The sequence below is a fragment of the Syngnathus floridae genome, chromosome 13 (genome assembly GCF_059516105.1).
Source record: "Syngnathus floridae isolate MCC-2025c chromosome 13, RoL_Sflo_1.0, whole genome shotgun sequence".
Classification (NCBI taxonomy): Eukaryota; Metazoa; Chordata; class Actinopteri; order Syngnathiformes; family Syngnathidae; genus Syngnathus; species Syngnathus floridae.
Genome location: NC_142425.1, coordinates 10,423,425 through 10,434,622, shown reverse-complemented (window position 1 = coordinate 10,434,622; position 11,198 = coordinate 10,423,425). Strand labels below are relative to the sequence as shown.

Genomic DNA, 11,198 nt, shown 5'->3' with positions numbered 1-11,198 from the left:
GTTTGTGAGGTTATGGCGCTCTCTGCTGCTCAAAAGGAACATAGCAACAAAGCCCGCTGCGCATTGACACGGAAACTAAAATCGGGTTTTAGCACCCGCTCTTTGCATTTGTGTACTCCTGCAAAGTACAACCACGATAACAAACGGGCTGATGACTGTTGACACCCACCTGACATTTTTTAGGTTGAGGGTTTGAATCCGGGTCTCCTATATGCAATCAGTGCTGCATATCAAATTGTGTAATTCTAGATTTTAGAGCAATTTGGGACTAAAATTATACATTTTATTATTTTCTAAATTTAGTCTTCTATTTATTATACTCAATATGATCTCTCAAAGGGAAATTGTATTGACACTCCGCTGTATATTGGAGATGCGATTTAATGTGTTATTATTTTACGTCTAGGCTTAAATGTTGAATACACTCCGTATAGTAAATTAAACAAAACAAATCTAATATTTTCTATTCCATAAAATAACAAATTTCGTGTAGACCTACGTAATGAAACTGTGAAAAGTGGAGCGCCATTTAGGTTAAAAATGCTTTATTTCAGACTGCTGCACTTTTTAAAAAATAGAAACGTATTTACATCGAAATAAAAAAAACAAATTTTCCCGAGAAGACGTCAAGGAATGTGTCAAAATTGAATGGCTTGGAAAAAAGTGGAATGTTTTCTCAAACGGCTTGATCCTTTGCTGTCAAACTATCACGATAAAATAACGAGAATTTTTGAATCCCTTATAAAATGTTCTTCAACCAGGTTGTCACATGTATCGTTCCAGTCCCGATGCAAAGTTGGCCTGTCTCATGTAGGAGTTGTTGTAAGTGTTCATGGAGCCCGAGAGGCCCAGAAGCTGCTCCGTGTGTTCCGCGCAGGAGCTCGGCCGCAGAGAAGGCAGGGAGAGCCTGTTGCCCGGGCAGTACACCTGAGAACTCCCGGGGGAGAACCCGGTTTGGGTCATACCGGCCAGGTTGGGAGGCGATGCCGGGGAGGAGTAAGGGTACGCCGGAGTGAGGTTGGAGGAGATATTGGAGGAGATGTTTCCGTTGTTTCTGCTCAACATGTTGGCGGACTGGTTGACGGTTTGGGTCTGAAAGCAGGCCGAAGGGTCTCCCCCGGTTACCGAGCAGCTGGAGGTCATAGCGGCCAGGTCTCCCCCGCCGAGTCCCTGCAGAGCTTGTGGGTTGAGTTCCCCGACCGCCTGCGGGCTGATGATGTTGTCGATGCTGAACATGCGCGGCTGCGCCTGGCACACGCCGGCCGAAGTCTGGTAGTGATGCAGCATGGCCGGGTGCTGGGAGGAGGCCGCGTACCCGGACCCGATCCCCGCGTACAAGGTGTTCGGGTATGAAGGCCTTCCCATCGGGGTGGGCGTGAAGGCGCTGGAGCTCTGGACGTAGCCCGGGTAGGTGCTCACATCTGTGCGTTTGAACCGCTTGCGCCTCCGCAGGAAGCTCCCGTTGTCGAACATGTCCTCGGCGGCAGGGTCCAGAGTCCAGTAGTTGCCCTTGCCGGGTCTGCCGGGCTCCCTCGGGATCTTGACGAAACAGTCGTTGAGTGTCAAGTTGTGACGGATGGAGTTCTGCCACTTCTTGGAGTTCTCCCTGTAGAACGGGAAGCGCTCCATGATGAACTTGTAGATGCCGCCTAGTGTGAGCTTCCTCTCGGGGGAGTTGGCGATGGCCATGGCGATGAGAGCGATGTAGCTGTAGGGGGGCTTGCCCCGCTGCACCGGCCTCTTCCTGCGGCGGCTACCGGTGGGCATGTGCTCCTGATCCGTCTGGCCCAAAACGACCCCGTCCTCGGCGTCGGGACTGTTCCCTCGCGGCTCCGACTTGATCAGGACGCCGTCCTTGGAGCGGCCTGACAGCATCAAGGGGGGCAGCGGAGAGTCCAGACTGACGTTGGGGGACAGGACCACCGGACTGACCTCTGCGGGAGAGTGCTGCGTCTCCGCGGTCATGTTGCACATGCCAGAGTAGTACGAGTAGTTTGCCAGATTCATAGAAAATAAAAGAGTAAACGGTGTATATTAAAAAAAAAAAGTTTTTAGAAAAATAGCCCGTGTCGTGTCCTCTTGTGCTGGGTGCTGGGTGTCATTCCAGGTGAGATGCAGAGGCGCTGACAGTTTTATAAGGGTGGGGGGAGCAATGACGCAACTAGCTCCCTGATGACGAAGCTGCAGCTGCACCAATTTTTTTTTTTTTTTGCACATTGATTTCATACTTAATGCATTATTTATTTGTTTTTCACCTGTTTCTTTGCATGGAACTAATTTGGAGGATGTCGTTTCTGGCACCCAAATGCTGTAGCTTATTATAAAAATGCCTTTAGATGAGTATTAAAAAAAGAAATATTAATTTCATAATTAAAATTGCAGTTTACATGTGGTCTACTGCACTGAATTGGTGACAAATAAATGTTCTTACCCTTTAATTGCCAGAGACATTTTTACATTTATTGTTATTTATTGAATAAAAATCACAAATTGTTCAATTGTTGCTTTTTTTTTTTTGTCCGTGTAAGTTTTTTATAAAAGGGATGGAATGAAAGTATAAAGTAAAGTAGCATTTTAACTTCAAGGTCCTTCCCGCTGTGCTGCTCTCCCAGCATGGCGTCTGTATACTCAGAGCAGAAACAACAGAGCTGCTCCGTGCTACTGCAAACATGACAGACAATACGGCAATTGAAAAATAATAACAAGCCACTGAAAACAAGCAATTGAGCTATCAAAGCTTTTGGGGAAGAAAAGTCAATATCACTCCATTTCATTTTCATTTTCCGAAAGTGATCGTTAAACAGTGTTCTGCTCGGGGACAAGACATGTTGTCTTTTGGACTTTCGAGTGAAAACAGTTCCGCACACAACTGATATGTAGACAACAGCCTTTAAATGCAGCAGGGCCACAACGGTTCTAATTAATTGATTACTTAAGCAGATAGCTGATTTAAATGATATCCATAATCAGAAATTGACGATCAATTTCTCTGAGCAATATTTAATTATTTGAAAATTGTTTTGCAACTCTAATGAAGTAGTTTTGTATCACCAGTTATGTATTACAGTATTTGAATGCTATCGCTAGCCAGCTAGCTGTTGAGCTCAATATCTCACTACTGGTGACGCCAAATAAATATGTTAAAAGCACCTGGAGTAAAATATAAAGTTAAAAATCTGTTGCACTTTTGTCGTGACTTTGGTCAAATTAAATAGTTGGTTTTGTGAACTAACTGCCAGTAACTGGATTGAAAGAGTGAGTGCAGAGGTGCAATAGGGAGGCTCCAGTGTGGGTGCTATGGGAGGGGGATTAACAAGAGGCTTCGGGCCCCGAGGCAGAGGGCCCGTTTCCTGGTCTGAGCCCCTGTTTGTCCTGGCTGACCTGGCAGCTCTGGGGGCAGATCCTGCTTGGATACGGTCCTGCTCCCACGCCTGTCTGAAGCTGTTAGCCACTGGCTGTGAGTAGCTAGCTGGGCTTAGTGTTGTCTGAATGAGCAGCGGTCGAGTCGGGAGGGGGTCCAGTCATCTCTATGTTACTTTGAGCTGGCGGACAGAGCATGCAGTATGGTATTGTTGAATGATATCGGAGTATACTGTATGTAGTATCGAGACACAAAATTTGCCAATTTGCTTTTCTTTGAATCCTCCCTCCATTAGCAGCCATCCATGTCATGACATTGCTGCACATCTGACTGACCCAGAGTCTCCATGAAGTCCAAACAGTAAAATATAAATTCCCAGAAATCACTAATTTAACTGTGAGTCCTAAAAGGACTTGTTGACATGTGATGCGAACCAGAGGACAAGAGATGACTGAATAAAAGTTGCTGAGTTAACACTTGGGAGCCAGTCATTCGAAAAAGCGGCTTCAGGGGACAAGGACAGGAGGGGGGGGGGGGCATGAGAGAAAGAGGCTGAATAAAAGAGTGAGAGAGTGACATGGCGAGAAACGCAGGAGAGAGCGCGGCCTTTTTCTTGCTCAAGCCCATCAAGTACGGGCCAGGGCTCCTGAAAACGCGGGGATTACCAGCCGAGCGGGGGCCGCGCTCGCCTAGACCGCTTCTGCACTGCACGCTACACTGCCCTGCTAAAGCACTGCACATGGTTCTCACACATACACACACACATAATCATGGTTGCTTGTATGATGCGCGTCTGTGATGTGCAAACTTTCACACAGCTGATCCAGAACCAGTCTGGGCAATGTCAGCACCTTCCGCCCAAAATAATATAATTTAATTGATTCAAAACTAAAATCATAACATTTTATAACTTTTCCCAGCTTATGTGATACTTGGTATCTTGTTGCTAGGCAGATTTCATAGGGCTCGACCATAATTGCCAATACATTTTTATACTAATCGGAAAAATGGTCCAGCCTTGGTCACGCAGCGGCGTCAGAGTTTGACCTCTACTGACATAGTTGAAGTCGACTTGTAGTTTCTGCTTGGACAAACGCCTCCAGGGGAACTCCCCCAAGAATCGTCCGTGCAGAATGAGGTGACATCCAACCGTGCTAAGCTGGCCAATTACAATATTAGGAAATGAGCGCCACGTGCTTCAGGTGGAAAAGAAAGCTGCGAGCCATTTGACCAAAGCTGTGCTTTTTTTTAGGTTCAGAACTAAAGATAGAAATGGATTGGTTGTGCTTCTTGTGAGATGACGAGGTCCGTGTAATGTGGTTCAGCTGGCGACGAAAAGACCGCCGGTTGGTTTTTCCCCGCATAAAGCCGGCATTCCTGGAAGGCTATGTGGACCAGACAAGCAGACCGGGCAGTGATGAGTAATTTACCGCAATAGGAGGAGGGGCCAGCCATGGGTGTGGATTGTTAAATCAAATATACCCAGAGGTCACTTTATTAGGAACCAGATGATTGTCAGATGGTCAATTTGGGTGCTTTTGACCCCAGTTTCAATCTACAAGATATCCCGAATATAGAATATTGTCCTTCATCAACTCTGCTTGCCTCAATGAGCGGCGGCGGGGGCATTGCCTGGTGCTGAAAGATAACTCGGCCTTTACATAAATGGTCAACCTTTATCATTGAAATTCATTAAGTTGTAAAAGGTCAAGATGAATCCAGTTCCAGAGACTCCGCTAACAAGTGTGAGTCATCATACGTGTCGTCATTTTCATGTCATACAGAGCCGAGTTTCTCCACTATAACGCAACTTGTCGCAATACTTGCCGATGGACTTTTCATGTCAGTAGAAGGGCTTTTCGGGATCCTTTTCCTCGAGACCCCTCCCGTCCCACACCCGCTGTCTTACCATTGTCTCCCATATTAGCCCAGAACAGCTCAGACAGGCAGGGATCAGAATTTGGTTTGTTCCTTAAGAAATGTACAAACACATTTCCACGAAAGCATACAGTGCATGAGGACTGAGAAGTAGCTAAGTTGATATGCACACATGTGGGAATTAAACGGATGACCGGCTCACTGATAACAGTGCATGGGAAAAAAAAACACCGTTAACCAGTAATTTCCAAACAATAATTTCTACTTGTATACAATCTGATATATGTCACCGAAGTGTATTCTTGAATTGTGAACACAGACCATTACACCCATCTAGTGGCAATTGCTAACCTTTTTATGTCTACAATGAAAATGTCAGCATGAAATAATGAGGCTGAATCATAATGTAAAATACTGTATATATAAATAAGTGCAATAAAATGGAAACATTTTAAAGACAGAATACTCTCTGTGTGTTTACAAGGTGCATGTCAAATTATTCAGTGTCCCTTTTATTTCTCATAATTATTAATGATGGATAAATAGGTGAATAATATTTTATGTGTTCAACGATAACACGATCGACGTGTCACAGACTTAAGGTTCCGACAAAGGGTAGCGGAACTAAAGGCATACTTCTTGTTTCCTGTCGACGTATAAATCTAACGGATAGGGCGGGTTCTTCCGAAAATCTAAAAACATGGCGTCCAGAAGAAGAACTATTGCTGTAGACGCGAAAAGGTTGTTGTTATTTTGTCTCATATATATAGAAAATCAATTTATTATGCATAACGATTTCCAAGTTACACGAATTTCTGTAACCCCTTTCTTTCAGTTTAAGAAGTGGAAACGGCCCTAATAAAATCAACAAGAATGCAACTGCAAAGAAGCCCATTCAGCCTGCTTCCGAATGTAGGTGTTAGCTGAAATATATCGAAGTCTGTGTAATTTTAATTCAAGTGTAATTTTAGGTAATATGGCATGTTACACTTGCACGTAATTGTCTTGATAACGCGCACACATCGTCTCGAGTAAGACTGTATTAGGATATTTGTTTCCACAAGCCTTCTACAAATGTATATGTCTGTTTACGTTGTCGTTTTTGTTTTGTTTTGTTTTTTAGCAAATGGAATTGTCCAGTCTCGATGCACGCAGGCTGCAGAGAAGACTTCCACTTCAAAGGTAGGTTAGTTTTATTAATGAATTTAAATTTAAATCAATTTCTGTTTTTAATCTTTTTTTTTACATTAGCATAATCTAAAACAAGTTTTGCACATGGTCTTTTTTCACTTATAAAGATAATTCCTTTGGTACTACCTTGTATAAACTTTCATAGAAAAATATAGAAACAAATAAAAAAAAAATAAGCAAACATTTCTGACTTTATCATGACATTTCCTCTCCCCTGCACGCAGAGTAACCCGGTGAACGGTGAATGTGTGAGTTCACCACAGAGACACGTCTTAACTAAACCCAGCACTTCTAAGGTAAAAATGGGCACCTCTCCACGATGCTCCATGGGCCCATCATCTTCTGGAACGTGTATGTAATCAATCCATCCTCATTTTTTTAATACCGTTTGAGTGGCACCTTGACTCCACTTTTTAATTAAAAAAAAAAAATCTCCTTATTTAGCAAAGATTGTCCCATCTCGGTACATGCAAGCGGTTGAGAGGTCGTCTCTTTCAAAGGTAATACAACAGACTCTGTTTTTTTTTTTTCTCAAATACATGATGTGATTATTTAAAACACAGGCAAAAAGTTTTTTAATCATTCTAATTTTAATTCAAATTTCTTCCACAGAGTAATTCCCACAACAATGATTCTGGGAGTTTACAACCGAAGTTCTCGCAGCCTAAACCCAGCCGTGCTAAAAGCACCCCACCACGAAGCTCCATGGGCCCGCTTGCTTTTGGAACGTGTATGTAATGAGTACAAAGAAATTTCCTTTTCTATTTTTTTTCATCTGAGACCAGAATTGAAAATCACGTTTATTAAGTTTTAGTTAGTCAATTAAAAGCGGATGCTTGCCTGTGATGGTTAATTAAAATCCCACTTTCAGCCAAGGCGCCACATCAGGATGAGTCTTTGCTCTTACGAAAGACGGTCTTGCAGTCCACCTTCTCTGACGGACAGGTCTTGCCGCCTGATTTCGATTTTTCTGTCATCGGAGGTAAACTGAGTTATCCTCGTTCTCCTTCTAAATGAGACTGTCTATTTATGGTGTTCTGGTCAACCTTGAAGATAAAACAGTGCCCCAAAGTGCCAACGAGACTGTGAGGAACCACGAAGATGACAAGAACTGCATCGAGATGCAAGCGTGGTCCTTGGCTTTTATCACTGCAAAGGTGAGTGCTGGACAGTTTGTGGCCCAAGGTTGGGATTTTTTTCCAGGGGGTGGCAAAAATATGGCACGATTGAGTGTTTGCTTGACTTTAGATGGCGCATAACATGGCCAAGCTGAAGCCCGAGGCAGAAGCGAGGCTGCTGCACATGATGGAGGAAGAGGAGGAGCTGCACAGCAAGGTGATAGCCAAGAAACGCCAGTACCATCTCAAGGAGAAGCAGAGACAGGCCAATGAGCTTTTAGATCTGCAGGTCAGGAATTACTTGTGTGAGCACTGAACTTTGTTTTTATTGTGTGTTGACTTGATCACCACAATGCACCATCTGGTTGTCCCGACAGATTTCCGCTTTGACTCCAGCATTAGAAACTATCCAACCGTTCACAGAGTCTTACAAAACTTTAGCCTCAGCCGTAGATACCACCCGACACGTTCTGCCCGTCAAGAACGTCCACATTGCCGGTGACACGCGAGAATTTCTGGGTTGGTGGCGTATATTGTGTATTTTCATATTTTCTATGCAAAACTTGGCAACCGGAGAAATGGTTGAAAGTAAATCACATGATTGCTTTCTCTAGATAAAGCAGAGGCTTGTTTGAGGGAAAGCGAGGTGCTTCTGAGAGAATGCACAGATGGAAATCACGAGGAGAACCGAGTCGCTCTGGAGTGCCTTAAAGCTATCAAGAGGGACTGTAAGGAGATGCGTCAGCACTTGCCTGGGTGAGTACTCAAAAATAATATATATTCAATTAGCTACGAATTGCCCTGAAAGTATTGCCTCCAAATATTTTAGATTGCTTTCGGAACTGTCCGAGCTGTCATCGCTGCAGTCCCGTCACAGCGTTTTAGTGCAGCAGGCTGAGGAGGAGGAGAAGCTGGGACCTGAAAAGCTCATGGAGCTGTGCTGCCCAAAACAATAATTTTGTTGGCAGCGTGGGAGGACGATGTATTGTGCATGCACTTTCCAATGCCACTTTGATGCACACTTTTTTAATAAATAAAGATTGTCAGACAATAAATTGAAAAGCAGTGAGTTGTTGATACTTGTTGAAACCTTTTGTCCAGCATTATACATAATTTGTAATTGATAAAGACAACATGTAGAAAAACAATTAATTTGCGCTTAAGAATTTGAATGAGGTGGGACGTGATGATGAGGAGACAGATTTGTCCAGTAGGTAGCAGTGTGTTTTAAGTACCTGTTGTACGCTAACGGGAACGCGTCGAAGAAGTATTTGTGTTTACTTGAAAATGAACTGTGGTGGTGCTCGTCGTAACAAGTGAGTTTGTCTAATATTGTCACTTTCAAATGTTTTTTTTAAACCAAAATGTCATTCAGTTTGAGTCTTATATGTGTAGTAACCGACCGAAGACTTTGCGCGGCTATGAACTGTGACGTAGAACCATTTTGGTTGCTTACAAGCTTCATCTTCGCTAGAAGGTTAGCATACACGGCTATAAATAATTTAATATGGTGTAAATGTTCACCGTAGAAAAACTCCCGTCATTCACACGAAGCTAGTTATGACGCAACTGCCTGATGAATATTCGCGCAATGTCGTCCTCAAAGGAATATGACGTCAGTGACATTGTGTGAAAAAATGTGAGATAAAACAATGCTTTGCACATCTGCCTCACATTTGAGAAGTTGCCCTGTGATTGACTAGCAACCAGTCCAATTCCAGCTCACCCTCCACTCTGATTAGAAGTTCTACAGAAAATGGTAGTTGTATTGTGTTAAGTGTTATGCATCCTCCAAGCAGCTCCCTGCAGAATAATGCAACGAGGGGAAGGATGGCGGAACCAGGGACGTGGTCGAGGCCGCTGCAAAGCCCACGTGAAAGACAAAACTGTGCCGCATGGAGACGATACCGTTCCCAGGGGTGTCTGCCAGACCATGTGTCCAGTGGGGGAGCGGCGCAAGCGAGAGTTCCAGAATCGCCTACACCGCTTCGAGATCCTGGCGGGCACGGAGAAAGAGCGCAAACCCCGAGGTGACCCCTTGCGTGCCGTCAAGGAGTATTCTCGACCTGCGGCTGGGAAAGACTCTGCCAACTCCACCGACCTCCGCCCCCCTGCTGTGTTGCTGAAAACTGTGTGTTACCTTATTGATGAGATTGCGGCATCTCCTCATCTGCATCCTTGGACTGAGGTGAGTGTTTTTTGAAAAATCCCACCCATCCCAAGTTGAACATACTAAACATCAATTCTGTGCATATATTTCAGGTATATAGCTTTGTCTTCGACCGCCTGCGCAGCGTAAAACAGGACATGATCATCCAGAGGGCGCACGGGCCGGACTGCGTGGCCATTTTGGAGCGGATGGTGCGTTTCCTCCTGTACGCCTCGTACCGGCTCTGCGACGAGCCCCTCCGACATTTCGACCCCCGCATCAATGACACTCACCTCCAAGAGAACCTGCGCTGGTTGCTCGACTGCTACACGCACGAAACCGGGCCTCATCCCAACCAGGAAGAGTTCCAGGCTCTCGGCTTGCTTTATAACTTAGGTGGGTTGTTTAAATTTGCTGTTGGCGTGTATGTGTGCTAAGTAATAAATCACATCAGCTGTTTGGTGACGAGGTGTTCCAACAATTTTGTCCATGACCCAAATGGGCACAAGCAGATTAAGCAAATACAACATCTAATCACCTCTTCGATCATCCCAAGGTTCCTCTGTTGCCATGCGGCACATCATGGAGCTTCCAGCACCAATTCGCCACGCCCCCGCCATCATGCTCGCCATATCCATCAACCAGGCCTTCCTGGAGCGGAACACGGTTCGTCTGCTCCGCTTGGCCCACCGACTAAGTTTTCTGCAGGCCTGCGCTATGCATCGCCACGTGACGGCAAGCCGCAAGGACCTGCTGCTGGTTTACAGCCACGGCTTCAGCAGCCGGAACTGTCGCTTCCCGCTGAGCGTGCTGTCAAAGCTCCTCGGCTTGGAGAAGAGTCCGACGAGCACGCTGTGTCGGGCGTGTGGCGTGGAGGTCAACGCGGATGAGCAGGTGGTGTTCTCCAAGACCTCCTTTGCTGAGCCAGAGCAAGAGGAACGCTGCTGCTCTCTTTATCACAACATAGTGACAGCGAAGCAAAAAGATCTCACTATTGGCAGCATCATTCATGGCACTTTGACAAAAGACACAAATTAAAAATGAATAATCATGATGCTTGTTGCCAAACCCACTCAAATATTGAACATATTTTTATTTTTATGGCATCACGGGTCTTTTTTTTATATATGCCAAAGGTATTTGTTTTTATTTGCACATCTACATCTCTTAGGGTTTGACTTTTAATAAAAGCTGTACAGAAAAACTGGAGTTGAGATTCTAATTTTGTAACTTTACTGTTAAAAAATATTTTTGCGTATGTTTCTTGCAAAATCTGCACCTTCGCCTTCTGTCCGCGAGGTGGCAGTATACAACTACCACATATCTCAGCTAACCAAAAAGGAAACAACTCCTTGACCACATTTTTTCATCATTTACCTGCGTTTCTTGATTTGAAAATAAAACATTTTAGTCTCCTCCCTCCCTCTCAACTTAAGTGACCGTTTCGCTTCTTTGCTCAACAAAATCAGCGCAATTCACTCCTAGAAGCACGTGCGGCAGC

At 44.7% G+C, this 11,198-nt stretch overlaps 3 protein-coding genes across 4 annotated transcripts; 2 read left to right on the top strand and 1 right to left on the bottom strand.

The window, feature by feature from the left end:
• Positions 1-629: 629 nt before the first annotated feature.
• foxe3 (forkhead box E3) lies at positions 630-2,019 on the bottom strand. The gene has a single exon (XM_088394246.1). It carries the CDS (start codon positions 2,005-2,007, stop codon positions 766-768), a length of 1,242 nt encoding a protein of 413 aa, XP_088250372.1. The 5' UTR covers positions 2,008-2,019; the 3' UTR covers positions 630-765.
• Positions 2,020-5,858: 3,839 nt separating this feature from the next.
• On the top strand, positions 5,859-8,610 carry haus8 (HAUS augmin like complex subunit 8). The gene is made up of 12 exons (XM_088394253.1): positions 5,859-5,980; positions 6,075-6,151; positions 6,363-6,421; positions 6,655-6,781; positions 6,875-6,930; positions 7,043-7,160; positions 7,302-7,412; positions 7,484-7,587; positions 7,679-7,837; positions 7,926-8,067; positions 8,163-8,304; positions 8,378-8,610. Exons 1-12 carry the CDS (start codon positions 5,940-5,942, stop codon positions 8,502-8,504), a joined length of 1,263 nt encoding a protein of 420 aa, XP_088250379.1. The 5' UTR covers positions 5,859-5,939; the 3' UTR covers positions 8,505-8,610.
• Positions 8,611-8,765: 155 nt separating this feature from the next.
• Positions 8,766-10,901, top strand: sac3d1 (SAC3 domain containing 1). 2 transcript variants are annotated; one of them, XM_088394705.1, is made up of 4 exons: positions 8,766-8,864; positions 9,348-9,736; positions 9,811-10,093; positions 10,254-10,901. In XM_088394705.1, exons 2-4 carry the CDS (start codon positions 9,362-9,364, stop codon positions 10,733-10,735), a joined length of 1,140 nt encoding a protein of 379 aa, XP_088250831.1. In that variant the 5' UTR covers positions 8,766-8,864; positions 9,348-9,361; the 3' UTR covers positions 10,736-10,901. The 2 variants fall into 2 exon arrangements, with proteins under 2 accessions (XP_088250831.1, XP_088250832.1); XM_088394706.1 differs by lacking the exon at positions 8,766-8,864 and having other exon boundaries at positions 8,871-9,736.
• The last annotated feature ends 297 nt before the right edge of the window (positions 10,902-11,198 follow it).